General features: G+C 53.8%; 1 protein-coding gene and 1 long non-coding RNA gene across 5 annotated transcripts in view; one reads left to right on the top strand and one right to left on the bottom strand.

Moving 5' to 3' along the window:
- Nucleotides 1-10,447, top strand: part of GRK4 (G protein-coupled receptor kinase 4) — a 93,848-nt gene extending 83,401 nt beyond the window's left edge. For 3 of the 4 annotated variants that reach the window (XM_047847209.1, XM_047847211.1, XM_047847212.1), the window contains 6 exons: nt 562-651; nt 1,616-1,824; nt 5,227-5,361; nt 7,183-7,320; nt 7,675-7,806; nt 8,868-10,447. In XM_047847209.1, the coding sequence (XP_047703165.1) occupies nt 562-651; nt 1,616-1,824; nt 5,227-5,361; nt 7,183-7,320; nt 7,675-7,806; nt 8,868-8,921 (758 nt within the window). In that variant the 3' untranslated portion in view covers nt 8,922-10,447. The remainder of the gene's footprint in view (nt 1-561; nt 652-1,615; nt 1,825-5,226; nt 5,362-7,182; nt 7,321-7,674; nt 7,807-8,867) is intronic. The other variant, XM_047847210.1, reaches the window with a different exon arrangement.
- LOC125159187 (uncharacterized) lies at nt 1,995-16,356 on the bottom strand. The gene is made up of 3 exons (XR_007149713.1): nt 16,061-16,356; nt 5,959-6,126; nt 1,995-2,060 (listed from the first exon to the last, which is right to left on the bottom strand). It is a non-coding gene; the product is annotated as an uncharacterized LOC125159187 (long non-coding RNA).
- Nucleotides 16,357-17,358: the final 1,002 nt, after the last annotated feature.

Raw genomic sequence — 17,358 nt, 5'->3', positions numbered from 1 at the left:
AGAGGGAGACACAGAATCGGAAGCAGGCTCCAGGCTCTGAGCCATTAGCCCAGAGCCCGACGCGGGGCTCGAACTCACGGACCGCGAGATCATGTCCTGAGCTGAAGTCGGACGCTTAACCGACTGAGCCACCCAGGCGCCCCCATAACAGTCTTTTAAATGAATTTCCTTGATTTTTATTTATTATTTTGCTATCACGATTTGTTCTTCAGAGAAAAACTCCTTATTCATCTGTTGTTGTCCCTGCGTATAAGCTTCCTGGTGTTCTGATCAAAAGTGTTTATTTTCAATTGTGTAGTTCATGTTCTGTGCATTACAGTTTTATTTATAGGGTATAAAATAATAAATGCAATGCTTCTGTCTCATCAAGTGGTTGTAGTCAAAGGGCTTCCTGGTCAGTAGGCAGCTGTAAATCTGGTTTTCTGTTGTGTTAGTGGAACCGCATAGCGTCTTACGGAATGCGGAGAAGGTACACGTAATTTTAGGTTTTCCCCCATGGTTTTTTGCCGTTAATGTGTCGGCACACCCCGTGTGGTTTGTGTGATGTGCTTGAACACACAGGGCACATCCGGATCTCAGACCTGGGTTTAGCCGTGGAGGTCCCAGAGGGCCGGACCGTCCGAGGAAGAGTGGGGACCGTCGGCTACATGGGTATGTGAGGGGCCGCTTGGAGGGCCTCGCCCTCTCCCCAGGTGCTGCATGCCCAGAACACACCCGAGACCAGGTCCAGGCCGCCTGGAGGGGCACGGGCGCCAGGGCTGGGACTGCGGAGGGAGCCCTCCGTCTGCCCTCTTGTCTCACAGAGGCGGGGTGTGAGGCCTGCAGGGTCACACAGCTGAGGGAGGGCAGAATCGGGACAGGACGGGGCCCCCTCACAGCAGTCCCCACGCTGTGCCCTCTGGCCTCTCAGGCCCCTCGTGAAACCACCGTTCCCTGGTTTTTGCAAAGCCTCTGTGAGCGGGAGGCCCTGGCCTGGGGTCAGCTCCCAACCCAGCAGTGCCAGCCTGACCCAGGGGTGGCCTCCAGCAGGAGGGACCCCGAGAGCCCCACGCCCCCACTGTGTGTGCTACCGGCTGCCGCGGGGTCTTCCCATGTTGGGAATAGGCGGCCGATGCCCGTGGGGTGCCCATGGGCATGCTTCTGGGTCTCTGAGGGGGCGCGCTCCTCAGGAGCGGGGTCTTACCCGGAGCACCGCTTTCCCCGTGGCCCTTATTCTGTGGCTGTTCGTTCCACGCTCCGGGATCGTACAGACCGTGTCCAGTAACCGCTTTGTTGAAACGTGAGTCCCACACCGTCGAGTCCACCACTCTGAAGCGGGTTTCAGCATGCTCACGGAGCTGTGCAACCACCACAGGGTGTTGCCCTCACCTTGAGAAAGAGACCCCGCGCCCATCAGCACCCCCTCCCGCCCCAGCCCCTGCAGACTGGTCTGTTCCGCCTGCTTCATGTGTGTGGAATCACATACTCTTGGGCGATGTGCATCCGGCTTCTTTCCCTCAACACATTTCCGAGGTTCATGTTGTAGTAAATGTGAAATTTAGTGTTTGATTTGTAAGTAATTGCAAGAAAATTTAAAACCAAAACTTAATTTACATTTCCTGTATTTGTTGTGTAGCTCCTGAAGTTATCAATAATGAAAACTATACATTTAGTCCTGATTGGTGGGGACTTGGCTGCCTGATATATGAAATGATTCAGGGACATTCTCCATTCAAAAAGTTCAAAGAGAAGGTCAAGCGACAGGAAGTCGAGCGCAGAGTGAAGAGGGACACAGAGGAGTACTCCAGGAAGTTTTCCGAGGACGCCAAGTCCGTCTGCAGGATGGTGGGTCGGGCTCCGGGGGGGCCGGGCTGGGAGACACCCTCTGCCTCATTGTAGTTGTGGCCACCAGCGCTGGGGACACCCAGCAGTCTCCGCGCCAGGCTGGCGCCACACGTCCTGCCCTTGCCCGGGAAACGACGCGACTGGGCTTCAGCCAACGGGAGCAAAGCAGAGCAGTCATTGTTTGCTTTCTCCAAAGACGCACCTGACAGGGAAGGTGGGGCCAAGGTCATCATTTCCTGCAAAAGTAAAGACAAAGCAGCATCTTCGGTATCTTAGAAACAGTGAGGTTTTTCTGTCTTTTCATGTTTCTTTCCTCTTTAACTACTGCCGGGAATCATGGTCAAGCAGACACCTTGACCTGATGGCCTGTCACGTGCCTGCCACCTTCCTTGATGTGTGAAGGGCCCTACGAGGCTGTGGGGTTGGGCGGAGGCCGAGGGGTGGCTGAATGATGGACAGTGGAATCGAAGTGGGTTATAGGAGGGTGAGGAAGAGGGGCTCAAGGGAAGGGGCAGAGTTGGCGGGCTCTAGGCAAGGTGGGAGCCCAGCTCGTTGGAGTCTGGTCCCTCCTTGCCAAAGTCAGAAAGTCTGGGGGAGCGTGTGGGGAGGACAGGAGGTCTGGCTGGTCACGAAGAGTCTAGGGAGAGAGTGGCAGGAATGGGGGGCGGAGGACCAGGTCGTTGGTGAGGAGGCCACAGAGAGGACGGGCGTGGGTCCCCAAGTGGGTGTGGGACCAACAGCCGCTATACTGAGTAGATCAGTAACTTCGGTGAGTTGTCGGTGGCTGGAGAGTACCTGTTTTGTTTTCCCTCCCCTGTTGTTTCCATATATGATGTGTCCAATGTTTGTGGCCTGTCACCGGACAGCGGAAGCAGGCTGGCCTTTCTCCCCGCCAGCTCATTCTGCTGGGAGCTGGCAGTGTTGGGTCAGCGCCTCCACGTTTAACAGCGCTCTGGCCAAGCTGCTATTTGACCGAGTGCTTGTGATCTGCCAGGCACTGATAAGGGCGGTGGGAATGTAAAAATATGGAGTTGGAAGAGCCTGCCCCCTAAGGAATGCACGCGTAGACCTAACGTGAAAAAGAACTGTAGTGGAAAAGCAGGATTTGACGGGTGCCGTCAACAAGGAAGAAACCAGGACTCAGGGCTTTTCAGGCTGGAGAAGTGCTGTTCTCTGCTAGGGGTGCCGGGGAGCAAGGCGGTGCCCGCGTGAGTGCCCGTGTTGGGGCTGGCAGCTCTGGCTTGGAGCTTGTGCCAGGAGCCACGTCTCCGCTCCCCGTGCCGGGTTTCCCTGACGGCGCCTCTGGTTTCTCGCCTCTAAGCTGTGGGTGGTGACGACCTCTCCTCCACAGGCTGGCCGGGAGGCGGTGCCGCTGTGCGTGTGCCGGGCCTGGCAACACAGATCGGCAGCGGCTGCTTCCTGGAGAGGGGGTTCAGTGCCAGCAAGCGAGGACCAGAGGAGGGGGCGTCTTGGGAGGCAAGGGGCAGTCGAGGGGGACGGCACCTGTGGGGACAGGGACTTGCCGGGGCGGGGAGTGGTGCTGCAGGCTGCTGCGGGGCCCCTCGCCCTCTCTGCCTGCCCCCAGCACTCTGCACCTGTGCCGAGCGCGTGACCCGGACTTGGTGTGAGGTCAGGGTGTTGCACTTGTGCTCGACAGAGCAGAAGGCAGGGAAGAGGAAACGCCGGCTGTTTACGGTGACCCAAGCAGGAGGTCAGCGTGGCGCCTGACACGTGGGCACCTTCCTGTAGTTTTCAAAACTCTTTGACAGATTGTCTCATCTAATCTCATGGTGGATTTCTGGGGCATTTTCTTAGCCTCACAGTTGAAAAGTCAAGAGTTTGCTTTTCGTGATGTCCCATCGTCAACGGCGGTGGGCAGACCTGATCCCAACCGAGCTCTCTGACCACAAGTCCAGGGCCACTGGATGGGTGTGTGTTGGCAACGGGCTGGATGGTGGAGTCGCGGAGCCCTGAGATGTGGGGATTGTATCCGGCACCACAGTTAGTTTCCAGATCTGTTCCTAATTAGCAAAGTGTGCGAGGGGTAGCTGCACTGAGTGGATCTTACTCAGCTGTCGCCCCGGCTGGGTGCTGGGGCCACAGCAGTGAGCGGGAGTCCCCCCCGGCCCTGGAGGCTTTGGTCCAAGCAGCTCCCCAAGTGATGTGGTCACAGCAGTCGTGACAGGTATGCCGAGGGAGGTCTGAGGTGGGAAGCTGGAGCCTGAGAGAGCCAGGCCACGACTCTTCTAGACGGAGGGCACAGTGCACATGAGGGCCGTGGGTCTGCCGAGGTGAACAAGGTAGGCGTGCGTCGCACTGGGAGTTGATTTCTGTTCAGAAAAGTGGGTGCTAGCGGCGAGGCGAGGCCAAGGTCGGCAAACTTTCCTGTTTTTTGTTTTTGTAAATGTTTATTTATTTTTGAGAAAGAGACAGACAGACAGACTGTGAGCAGGGGAGGGGCAGAAAGAGAGGGAGACACAGAATCCCAAGCAGGCTCCAGGCTCCGAGCTGTCAGCACAAAGCCTGACGCGGGGCTCGAACTCACGCACCGTGAGATCGTGACCCGAGCTGAAGTCGGACGCTCAACCGACTGAGCCCCCCCAGGCGCCCCAGCAAACTTTTTTGTGAGGGGCCAGAGAGTAAAGGTGCCTGGGCCTCGCAGGTCCCTCTCACAGCTGGTCCTTCACCGCTCCAGTGCAGAAGCGGCCCTGGGCCCAGCTCAGGTAACGGCCCGGCTATGCTCCGATAAAACCTTAGGTACAAGCTCAGGGGCTCCCCAGGCCTGCTCCGCTGTGCTTTAGAGGCCCTGGCCTCCCATGTTGCTTTGAGCACCCCCAGCCTTACTGACTGATAGTAACCGTGGATGAACCTCTTTGAATTGGTGACGATGATGAGTGTGTGAGTAAGGAACACTTTAGGAAGAGGTGCTGCCTGATCACTTTAAGAACATACAATTTCCGGAACTAGGTTTGCCAAAATTCTGCCTCATCTGAGTTCCTCAGTGATGTAGTTAAGTTAATGAATAAAGAACTTTCTGGTTATAAACATAACATAGCATTAAAATGGCATGTCGGACGTTCTTGACAGTTCCTTTTCCTTTAAAAAAGCCCCTTAATTTTTCCATGGCTAAAATTCTTCCTCAAAGGTTTACTTAGCCCACGCTTTATTTGCTGGTGGCTCAAGGGTTATTTTCTTAGCTTCCGCTTTTTTTTGAAGCACCATGCATTCTAAAGTAGAGAAACCTGAATTAACGAGGTTTGGTTGAAACTTTGAAATTTGCGTAACTTTGGATGGAGGTGCTCTTTGCTACCCCTAATTCCCTGGTTCTTATTGCGGAGATTTTCTGAGTTCTCTCTCGCGTCCCAGGAGCTTAACTTGACTTCGCTTCTGCCTCTGGCACAGTTACTCACCAAGAATCCCAGACAACGGCTGGGCTTCAGCGGTGGAGCAGCGGAAGTGAAGGGACACCCCGTGTTCAAGGACATTAACTTCAAGAAGCTGGAAGCAAATATGTTGGATCCCCCTTTCTGTCCTGATGTAAGTACGTTGTCTAGAGAGGAGCAGGGGGTCACGTGACCCAGTGATTTTGTTCCAGCAGATACAGAGTCACCTGGTGCAGCCCGGCTGTGCCCGGGGTGCCCCACCCTGGACCCCCTTCCCCAGCCCCCGCCACGCACCACACTGTCCTCACGGGCCCTCACGGGCCTTCGTGGCAGCTGAGCCTGGCCCTGCCCCACTCAGAACCTCAGCACCACCCCACGGCCTCCTCGGCGGGCCCGGCAAGGCCTTGCATGCTCCGGCGTCCCCTTTCTTGTGTCAGCGCGGGCACGCCTGCCTCTTTAGTCTGGGAAGCACTTGCCCTGTATGCGTCTCCCAGTTCCTGGCTCCACACCGGCAGCCCTGGAGGTCCCCTGAGCCTCCTCGTGAGTCTCCTCGTGAGCCTGCGGCGGGGGCCGCGCCCAGAGCCCAGTTTGCAGCCACGCCTGTGGGAACACCAGGCAGTGAGCTCCTGTGGATGGAAGTGTGAACGAATGAGCAGCAAGCAGTCCGGACTCTCTCCTGAACCGCCTGCTGTAGGCACAGCACAGACCTGTGAAGAGGAGAGAGTTCTGCAGGGTGTGATTCAGGGCTTACCGTGTTTATTCCGTACTCCAGTGCATTATCCGGTGCCTCCCTCCTTTGAATTAGCTCACGAGCTACAGATCCATTGGGTGCCTGCTACCCGCAGGACACAGATCTCGGGATTGAGGCCACAGGGAGAACAGGAAAGCCAGGTCTCGCTGCCGTGGAGCTCGATCCAGCCTGCGGACATAGGCAGGGAGACAGGTTACAAACTGGCAACCTTTGTTACAACTGGCCAACCCCCTGGCTAGTGATTGTGTGCCGCAGGGACTTGAGACCGGCTGTGGGTCCGCCGGAGAGGAGCAGGGAAGGCAGGCGGTCTCCGGGGAGGGGCGGGGATGCCCTTGCCACACCGGCGAGCCTGGGGCAGGCCCTGGCGGGTCCCGGCTCCGGGGCTGTTCTGCGTGTTCTGCTGAACGTAACCAGAGGAGTCCGTGGGGGCCACTTGACAGGAGAGTCCGGTGGCAGTGGGGTAGGCAGTTTTGTGTACTGGGGGTGGGGGAGAGGGGAGGACGGGGCTCTGGGCCTTCGGCCTCCCGTAGACTGCCTCCTGAGTGTGGCCACCATTTGCTCCCTTCCCCCGCTGTGTGGGGACTGAACGGATAGCACTGCTCTGACGTGTGCTGACGGGCAACCTATGGAATGTCACTTCTTTGTGCAGGTTCCGGCACATGGGCAGGACATTTCTCAGGACTGCCAGTGCCTCTTGCACTATCACCGTTTGGTCTGTAGCTGCCGACTCCTTATTTCCAGAAGCACAGGCGGCTGCATGGAGGAGGCTGCATGGAGGAGGCGGCGGCCCAGGCTTGGCCCCGCCCTGCTTGCTTGATCCTCAGGGCAGCGGGCCTGGGCTCCCGACCACTAGATGACCTCTGACAGCAGGTGGGGAGGCGGGACCTGCTGTTTTCCACTGAGATTTTGCAGAGGGCGCTTCACGTGAAGGAGGCCGAGGGTTGGAGGCACAGGTGGGACTGCGCCCTGCCCTTCCTCATCCCTGCCTCTGCCTGTAACCCACCTTCCACTGCGGAAAAGAGGAGGGCGGGGGCCTCAGGAGGTTTGCGGGCCAGAGGGCATCCGCAGGGCCTGCGACTGAGGAGACTTCCCTGGAGAAGGGAAAGGCTTCAGATACGGTGTGAATGGGTCCATTTCATATGCGTCGTGTTCTTAGTAATTAAGGACACTAAGATTGATTCCAGTCATCTCAGAGGCCAACGCCTTTTTGTTCTTTGCGCACAGCCGAAGGCAGTGTATTGTAAGGATGTCGTGGATATCGACCAGTTCTCCACGGTGAGGGGAGTCTACCTGGACACCACAGATGAGACTTTCTACAGCCAATTTGCCACAGGCTCTGTCTCCATCTCCTGGCAGAACGAGGTACTGCGGGTTCCTACGGGGTACGATGCCAGGAGGAACCGTGTGTGTGCGCACGCGCGCATGTGCTTGGAGGTAACATTACGCACAGGAAGGGGATAGTTGTCCACGATGGGTCTCACTTCGAAAGCGGGCCTGGCCGGTGCCCGGCGCCCACGGTACTGGCCTGCTCTGGGGGTGCGCTCAGGGAGAGGAGGAGGAGGCCGGGGCAGGGACCCCGAGAAGGAGTCAGCAAGCAGGAAAGAGGACCGGAATGGGGGTGGCCCCGGAGTGCTGGGCACGGTTGCCGGCGGGGGGGCGGGGGGGGGGATGTGGCCGACTGACCTCGCGGTGTCCCCCACTTCTCCGTGGATGCAGATGATCGAATCGGGTTGTTTTAAGGACATCAACGAAAGTGACACTGGAGAATATGTGGATCTGCAAGAGACACTGTGCCACCCAGTTCCCAAACCGAAGAGAGGCTTCTTCTATAGACTCCTCAGAAGAGGGGTAAGAACAAAACGGATGTTGTTATTTTGGCTTCTTAAGAAACGTAACGTGTTAAAAGCAAAGAAACATAACTTAAGTGCTCTGGCAATGTGGTGCTATTTGAGCCCCACGGGGGCTCAGAAACCCTCGCAAGGGCGTTTGCTGTTGGTACGAAGACTGTTCTGATCCAAAAAGGAAAAGGGCTTACCTGCCTCCGAAGCAGATCCCTCTCTCACTGACAAAGCACTTAAGCGTGCTCCGAAATCGGTGTCGTGGAGAACAGTCGGGAAACGGTATAGGCCATGTAGATTACTCCGTTCCCGTTCTGACTTCACGGCCGCTCCCTCGCTAGCCTGCTTTCACAGAGAGCCTGGAGGAGTGGTTCGGAGACACTTCGCGGGCCGTATCTAGAAACGTTTCCCCCTAGTGCAGTTCTCCTTGGACTAGCGGCTTATCCTGCTTGGTGCCCTGTCCGTTCTCGAAGGCCTCGTTCAGAGCTTGTCCACTAGCATTCGAGTCCATCTTTGTTCAGCGTGAAAAACACGCCTTGGGTGGGAAAGGTCTGTCGGGCATGACCACCATGACCACGGGGACTCCAACTCCCCGTTGGAGAACGGGGGCCAGGCGTGCGTTAGCACGGTCGGTCTGTCCAGGCGCAGGAAGTCGTGTCTGGACACGCTCCACACGCAGGCCTGAGCCGAGGCGAGCAGGTTGCCGGGCAGGGACACCTGCAGCTGTGGTGTCCTGGTGCGGGAGGGGCCGCTCTGCGCCACCCGGTGCTCGCAGCGGGGAGCCCGGGCCCTGCTTCCTTCCTTGCAGGCCCAGCTCAGTGTTGAGGAATTGCAATTGGGTGTGTGACAGAGAAAGCGAATCTGAGACGCTGTGTGTGTGTGTGTGTGTGTGTGTGTGTGTGTGTGTGTGAACTGAGCAGCTTCCCTACCGTGAGGTGATGAGAGGAAGTGTGAAACTCAGCCCTAAAGTTGGTCCCCCTCCCCGCGGTTGTAAAGTTGCGCGTCCAGCACGGGAGAGCTGAGCCTGCCGAGCGGGTAAGAGATTGACCCGGCCCCTCTGCCGTGTTGCAGGGCTGCATTAACGGTGTCCCCGGCGACAAGGAAGAGCTGCCCTCAATGGTGTGACCACTCACTGCAGAGCCAGGCCCCAGCGCCCAGGAGCACGAGCGCGGTGTCTGACCCCATCTGTGAACAGCAATAAACATGTGACACCTCGTGAAATGAGAGCCTCATGAGTCTGCGGACGTCTCTATATTCGCCCCTGAATCACCTTGCCACCAAAGCCGAGTTGAAGATGAAGGCCCTTGTGGACCACCCGGCTGCTGAGAACCCCAGGGCTGGACCTGTGCCACGGAGAGGGGAGAGGGGAGGGCTTGGGCATCCGCCCACCAGTGTCCAGAGCTGAGGGTCCTGTTCCTCAGCCCAGAGTGCCCTCCGGTGTCATTGAGGGGGAGGACAGGCCGGCCCCAGCTTCCCCAGGGCCCCAGCGTCACAAAGCCTTCACCCGCTTGCGTTCAGGCTGACATCTGCGCCTCGGTCACCAAGATTCTCCCGCCGGGGCGTGTCTCCGCCTGCGTGCCCGTCCTTGTGGCTGCCGTGCACCTTCCAGGGGTGTTTCCAGCACCCTGAGGCCAGGGCGTGGCGGGCAGCGGTGACTCACCCGACCGAGGCAGCCCCAGTGAGTCTCTGGGACCGCAGGGCTCCCCGGACTGACGCACAGGTGGGAGGTGGTCGTGGGCGAGGAGCCCCCTTCCAAGCGCTGGTTGGCGCCTAGCCGGCAGGAGCCCCCAGAATTCTGAGGTCAGTAACTCTCCTTCAGCCCCTGCTGCCCAGAGAAGAAGGCGGAGCCCCAAACCTCAGGTGGAAACGTGGGCTCCGTTGCCCGGGGAGGGGCGCTCACACCCACAGGCATTGTGCAGCCCCCGGGGGTGGGGTGCACACAGACCTCTGCGGGTGGCCCCGAGGGGCAGAACTGGCGCTTTCTCCCGTATCCACGTGTGTGTGGCCTTCAGCGGGGGCTGTGGGGTGAGAAGCCAGGGCCCAGACCTCGGCGACTTGAGCCAACGGCAAGGACTTGTTCTGGATGCTGGGACACCACCCCACGGCCGTGTGCAGGAGAGTGAGCCAGGGTCCGCCACGTGTCCCCAGGGGGACGGCCGCCCGCTCTGCCTTGGCGGAGACCTGCGCCCGGAGGTGCTTCTGAGTGCCGTCGGCATCACGGCGTGTCTGAAATTGGTTTTCCACGCGTGTTGTCAGCGGCTGGAGCACCGTAGCGCTGGGCCAGTGTTTCAAGGAAAGTCCCCGCCTGACCTTGTCCTCGGAGACCAGCAGACGTTGATCCCGAGCGTGCTTTATACCCAGGTGAGGGGAGAGAGAAGTTACCTTTTTTTAGGGATGGCTTCTCTTCAGATGGGGGCCCTCGTCTCCAGAATGGAGACGGCAGGAGGTGGGGACAGAAACTTCAGCATCTTCGTAAAGCATTCAGTAGAGCGTTTGGTATGTGCTACCTGCTCAGTAAATATGTTAGTAACTGTGGGAGGGTAATGCTTGCTCTTGGTAAAAATTACAGGCAAATTTTCTAAAAAATTAGACTAATCTAAAAAATTTTCTAAAAAAAAGTCTAAAGAAAATAAAAATCACCTTTATTCCTACCACCTGTTTACGTTCTGAGGCCTTCCGGACACTTCCATCAGTGTGGGCACAGGGGCGGTGGTCCTCCAGAGGACACTCCTGCCCCTCGTGGGGGTGGAGCCACCTGCCTGCAGAGCCCCGGCCCCAGGGGAGCCTGAGGGGTCCTCTGCCCTCAGGGTTGGGGGGCTGTGCACAGCTCCAGGGACCAGTTCAATCCTTTCTTCTTTTTTGTTGTTTTTTTTTTTCCCTGCTTAAGCCAGTCTGAGCTGAGTGTCTCCAAGACCAAGCCAAGAGTCCTGACTGAGGCAACAAATCTAGGGAGGATTTTTTCAGACCGGAACGTCACGTGTTGACTTGTCTTCCCTCTCTGGTTATAAGCAAGTACACATGTATTGAAGAGAGTTTTGAAAGTAAAGGCTACACAATGAAAAATTCACCTTTAGTATCAGCCACTGTCCAAAGATAATCCCTGTCAGCAGTTTATTCTATATTTATGTAATTTGTAGTTAACTTGTTTCTTGCCATGTCATTTAAATATTATCTTTTACTGCACATTTAGGCCACCATGTATCAGACAATCCACACAATCGTTCTTTGCAGCTTTCTTGCTGCTATAAACACCAGTGGGATGGACATCCCTGTACTGTTATCTTTGTGCACATGTTAGTGTTTCTAAGGTAGATTTGTAGCAGGGGGTCCCTCGGTTAAAGTGTATGAACGGTTGATGTAAACGCAAGAAAGAGCTAAAGCAATTCCAAGTGGCTTTCCATGGGCTTTCTGCCCATGTCCACTGGGATGGGTGGAAAAGGGACAGAGGAATGCTGTTTTCTTTATAAGCACTGTCTGCCCTTTTCTGTTGACCACATCTGTTTATTACTAAGATAAGAATAAACAAGGGTTCCTGGGTGGCTCAGGCAGTTTAAGTGACTGACTCTTGATTTCGGCCCAGGTCGTGATTTCACAGTTCATGAGATCAAGCCCCATGTCAGGCTCTGTGCTGACACAGTGGAGTCTGCTTGGGATTCTCTTTCTCCCTCTCTCGCTCTCTCTGCCCGTCCCCTGCTCATGCTCTTTCTCTCTCTCTCTTAAAACAGATAAATGAACTTAAAAAAGACTAAAAAAAAAAACAGATAAGAATAAACATTGTCTTGTAAAAATTATTTGTTTCCCCCCAATAAAGCACAATTACATGCTAAAAAAAGGTATATGGACATTTTAAAAGAATGTATATTATATGCCTATGAGAACAAACTGCCCTTCTGAAAATTTTTAAAAATTTCCTCTCCCACCAAAAATGTCTTCAAAGTTCCCTGCTAGTTTCATCAAAAACTAGGTTTTTCTTCTGGTAAAGATTTTCATTAGATATGAAGTATTTCTGGGGACACGTGGGTGGCTCAGTTGGTTAAGCATCTGACTTCGGCTGAGGTCATGATCTTGCAGTTCATGAGTTCGAGGCCTGTCAGCTCAGAGCCTGGAGCTTGCTTTGGATTCTGTGTGTGTGTGTGTGTCTCTCTCTCAAAAAAATAAAATAGACATTAAAAATTTTTTTAATAAAATAAAATTTAAAAAAAGAAATGAAGTATTTTTCTTTATTTTTTCAGTGGCAAAACATACATATACATAAAATGTACCCCCTTAAGTGTCCAGTTTGGCATTAAGTATGTTCACATTGTTGTGCAACCGTCACCACCACCCATCTCTAGACTGATGTGAATCTGACACTCTGTCCCCATTAAACACAACTCTCCTTTCTCCCCCTAGCCCTTGGCTCCCACCATGTACTTTCTGTCTCTCTGAATTTAACTACTCTAGGGACCTCCTATAAAGGGGATCATGCAGTATTTGTCCTTTCATGACTGGCTCATTTCACTGAGCATAATGTCCTCACGGTTCATGCAGGTGGTGGCAGGTGGCAGGATTTCCTTCCCCCCCCTTTTTTTTAATGTTTACCTATTTATTTGCCCAGGGTGACGGTGGGGTGGGGAGGCGCAGAGAGAGAAAGGGAGAGAGAGAGAATCCCACACAGGCTCCATGTTGTCAGCACTCAACCAGACTCAGGGCTTGAACTCATGAACTGTGAGACCGTGACCTGCCGAAATCAAGAGTCGGAAGCTTAACTGACGGAGCCACCCAGGCGCCCCGGGATTTCCTTCCTTTTTAGGGCTGAATAACACTCCATTGTGTGGATGGACCACACCGTTTGTCCGTCCATCCGCTGACGGGCGCTTGGGTCTCCACCTTTCGGCGGCTATGAATTCGGCGGATATCTCTTTGAGGCCCAGGTGCCAATTCTTTTGGGCAAATACTCAGAATCGGGACTGCTGGGTCGTAGGGTAATTGAGAAACCTCCGTACTGTTTTCCACAGTAGCTGCCCCAGTTTGCATTGCCACCGACAGTGCACGGGGTTCCAGTTTCTCCACATCCTCCTGCATGTGTCATTTTTTAATGGCTTTTGGGCATTCTGATATATGAAAGTATGAATGTTTCTACCAGTGCCTTACTGTGGGACATCGATGTCATCTCATCTTTTTGATATTATTACTTTGACACCTTTGCACCTCCATCTTTGAGTGCTTATCTAATAATGTCTCTAGAGTAACACTTAAAAAAATTTTTTTTAAATATCTAATGTTTGTTTATTTTTGAGACAGAGAGGGAGACAGAATGCGAGCCAGGGAGGGGCAGAGAGAGAGGGAGACACAGAATCCGAAGCGGGCTCCAGGCTCCGAGCTGTCGGCACAGAGCCCGACACGGGGCTCGAACCCACGAATGGAGAGATCACGATCTCCGAGCTGAAGTCAGACGCCCAACTGACCGAGCCCCCCAGGCGCCCCAGTAACACTCTTAAGTAGACGCTAACTCAAATGGTTTGTGTACTTAAATCTTTTGATGGGTGCTGCCAAATCCCTCTTGAGAAAAGTGACAAGAATTTATTCAACTAACAGTGTTTGGGGTCCTGTTTGCGTGTGTTCGTACCGGTCCTGGCTAGTGCTGTCCCCAATCTTTGCTCGCCCGTCTCAGGTTCTTGCTGGATTGTGAGCATACTGTTGTTAAGAGTTTCTGACTCAAAGTTTCCCGTTAGTGCTCACCTTACCCGGGGCGTCAGCGCCAGGACCTGGTGATCCAGACTCAGCACGTCATTTCCCGTCACCACCCCTCCTGGGTCTGTGTTTCATCATCTATAACACGAGGCATGTGAGGGGTGCCTGGGGGGCTCAGTCGGTTGAGCGTCTGACTCTTGATCTCGGCTCAGGTCACGATCTCGGGGTTTGTGGGTCTGAGCCCCACATTAGACTCTGTGCTGACAGCACAGAGCCTGCTTGGGATTCTCAATCTCTCTCTCTCTCTCTCTCTCTCTCTCTCTTCCTCTCTGCCCCTCCCCCACTCATTCTCTCTCTCTCTCAAAAATAAACATTAAAAAAATAATAAACTTAAAAAAGACTCTTTAAAATAAATTTGAATCGGGTGCCACTGAACTGTGCACTTGAAAATGGTTAAAATGGTCAATTTTATGCTCTGTATATTTTACTACAGTGAAAGAGAATGAAAGTAATTGAACTGAGATACCCACTCATGAATCCCCAGCTCTGCGTGCTCTGAAGGGCCCAGAAGCAGTGACACCCCCACAGCAGCGAGCATGCGTGGAGCCCAGCTCTTCTTTACTAGACGTCATTATGTACCGAAGAGTCAGGGCTCCTTAGAGAAGTGGCCGATTCCGGGTTTGAGGCAGGAAGGACGGGCTGGGAACATCTTGTTGTGACATAAAATGAGAAAGTGCTCGAGACCTGACGGGGTGTGTCAAAAGGACACAGGAGCTACTTTGAAGGGGCTTGTGTTGAACTGGGGACAACTTGAGCTTCCATAAAAGAATAATGGTGAAACTGGTTGTGACACATACAGTTTTTAAGATTGGGAGGAGAGGAGGGAGGGAGGGAATGGATGCGACATGGGGGGGCAAGCTGTCCCTCAGGGAGGACAGCCAGGCAGCTGAAGCAGAAGAAACGAGGGGGTTGCAACAGCCACCCCTCTGCCGCTCCAGCCTCCCAGCCAACTCGGGCCGGGCTCGTCGGGGGGTGCCAGACCCACCGGTGGAAGGCTTCTGGGTAACGGAGAATTCTCACAGGTCCGGAGAACTGCAGAGAACAGCCACAAAGGACCTCCTGATTGTAGAGGAAAAGGTACTTTACACGGGGGAGATCTGGCGGTTACCAGCTCTGCTGAGTGACCCCACACGGCCCGCTGACAGAGGGCAGCCTGACCCTGGGACAAGCCCCACCTGGGCAGCCTCCTTCCCAAAGGGCTTGACGGGAGCCTAGCTGGCCTCCAGACCAGAGCCGTGCAACACAATGTGTGAACCACATGTGTAATTTTTAAAAAGTAGAAAGAAACTGCTTTTAATATTTTTGTTTAACCCAATATATCCAAATATCATTTCTACAAGTAAACAGTATAAATATGAGATATTCTACATTCTTTACTTTATACGAAGTATTTGAAATCTGGTGTATTTTGTACTTACAGCACATCTCAGTTCAGAGTCATTACCTTAAAAAAATTTTTTTTAATGTTTGTTTATTTTTGAGAGAGAGAGAGAGAGAGAGACAGAGCATGAGCGGGGGAGGGGCAGAGAGAGAGGGAGACACAGAATGTGTGTGTCAGCCCAGGGCCCGACATGGGGCTCAAACTCTCGAGCCATCATGACCTGAGCCGAAGTCGGATGCTTAACCAACTGAGCCACCCAGGTGCCCTTACGGTTAGTAAGTACTCAATAGCCACATGTGGCTAGTGGCTAAAGTATGGGGCAGTGCAACCAATCTTCCAGGTTACAGAAAATGCGAGGGATATGGGAACAAGTCAAACCACGCCTCGAGGAGGCAACCAAATTCACAAGGGAGGATGCTCCAGGAGAAACTGGCCTGGATGCTTTAGAAGGTCAGTGTCATTTCAACAACAATAACAACAACGACAACGGGGAACTATCCATAAAAAATTATAACAACCCAAGTGCAAAGCATGAACCTTGATTGGACCCTCATTTTAAAAAACTTAAAAGGCATCCTGGGGCCATTTGGAAATTTCACTCAGGACTGGGTTTTAGGTGATGTTAGACAGTTGTGTGAAAATGGTATTGTGGCCATTAGTTTTGAAGGCATCTCCTAAAGTATTGCTGGGTAGAGTGTGACAATGTCTTCAACGTCCTTTCCAGTGGTTGCAGGGGTGGGGGGGGGGCGGATACGACAAGACGTTAACCATCGTTGAACGTAGAGGAAGGTATGCTGGGTGGCCGCTGCACTACTAGCTCTACGTGTGTGTAAGGGAGGTGAGAAAAGTGTACTCCGTTTGCCGCATGAGGCCAGGGCTTGGGGCGGCAGCAGTGGAAGGAAGGAGCCACGCGGGGGCCAACGGCGGCTGGGCAGGTTGCACGCGTGGAGACGGAGGAAGCGGACAGTTCTGCGCTGTTGGAGAGTTGGATGCAGAAGCAACAATTCACTATGGCTGCGCCTCACCACTGGGTTGAGGGCTGCCTAGGACAGGGACTCACTGTATCTATGTTACCTTCAGTCAATAAACTGAATAAATACTTCTTTAGTACGATGGAATAGACGTATCGGCCCAGAAGGCAGCAACTTACCCATATACGCTGGAGGCATTCATGTTAAAATCAGGAATAAGAGAAGGATGACCGCTCTCGATTAACATCCCATTTAAGACGTAGAGGAGAACTTCCACATACAGCCAGGGCGGGCTAGGGAATATGGACCTACCTTCTGACAAGTATAAACATCAAGAGAGTAAGCAACTGTCAGGGCTGAAAGCCAGGAGAGGGTAGGAACCTGGAGAGATGAGCCAAATGCCAGGGCTCCTCCTGCTGTGGGGGGACCGGGGAGGATCCTAAGACACCTGAGAGGCTGAGGCAGGGGAACACCAGTCAAATCCAAGGCGGGCCAAGACTGGGGCCCCAGGCGGTTCAGTCTCCACTTTGGGGTCCAGCCCACCCAAGAAAAAGGGTGACCTGGGAGTAAGCCAGCACTGGAGTGGCCCAGAGAACTTCATAACTGCAACCTGGATTAAGATGCCCTGGGACTTCTCACGTCCCAAGTTGCCCAGCATTGCAAATAAAATATTCCCTGGAGGAAGACAGTACCTTAAGCTTCAAGTTATTGTATAATGGTCTCCAAATACAATGTCCCGTATACAAGCAAAGAGAAGCAGGGATAGGAGATGTGACAATACAAATGAGAATTAGCAGAAACTTCAGACAGGAGAGGCATGCCCTTAGATGCTCCGGGAAATGGAAATCAAGGAGACTCAAAGTCTTCGAAAGCTGTGCACGTGATGTTCAAGGCATGACAAATTCAGCAGGGAACTAGGAACTTTAAAAAGTGACACGGCATCCTGTAGAACTGATCAGGCATTCTAGTACAGAAAACTACAAAATCTCCAGAACTTAATGGTTAAACGAGGATTGAACAACGGAATGGAAACGGCCGGGGAGAAAACCAGTAAAATAAGTCCAGTTTTTCCAAAACCTGAGAGCCATCAAACCCAGCTAATTCCAAGCAGATTCAGTGAAAACCCTACTGTGGGACGCCTGGGTGGCTCAGTCGGTCGGGCGTCTGACTTCAGCTCAGGTCATGATCTCACAGTTCTCGAGTTGGAGACCCGCATCGGACTCTGTGCTGACCGCTTGGAGCCTGGAGCCTGCACTGGATTCTGTGTCTCTCTGCCCCTCCCCGCTCACAGTCCGTCCCTCTCTCCTTCAGATATAAATAAACATTAAAAAAATAAAACAATAAAAAGAAAGAAAAGACACCCGACTGTTAAGCAAGCCAGGAACGACCAACACCATGTAGAGGACACGCAGTGTGGACATACGGTGGAGCGAATGGAGAAACGTGGAGGCAGAAGGCCGTTAGAAGAGGCACCTGT

The sequence above is a fragment of the Prionailurus viverrinus genome, unplaced genomic scaffold, assembly GCF_022837055.1.
Source record: "Prionailurus viverrinus isolate Anna unplaced genomic scaffold, UM_Priviv_1.0 scaffold_45, whole genome shotgun sequence".
NCBI classification, from domain to species: domain Eukaryota; kingdom Metazoa; phylum Chordata; class Mammalia; order Carnivora; family Felidae; genus Prionailurus; species Prionailurus viverrinus.
The sequence above is the reverse complement of the archived record's forward strand: the minus strand, read 5'-3'. Positions and strand labels throughout refer to the sequence as shown.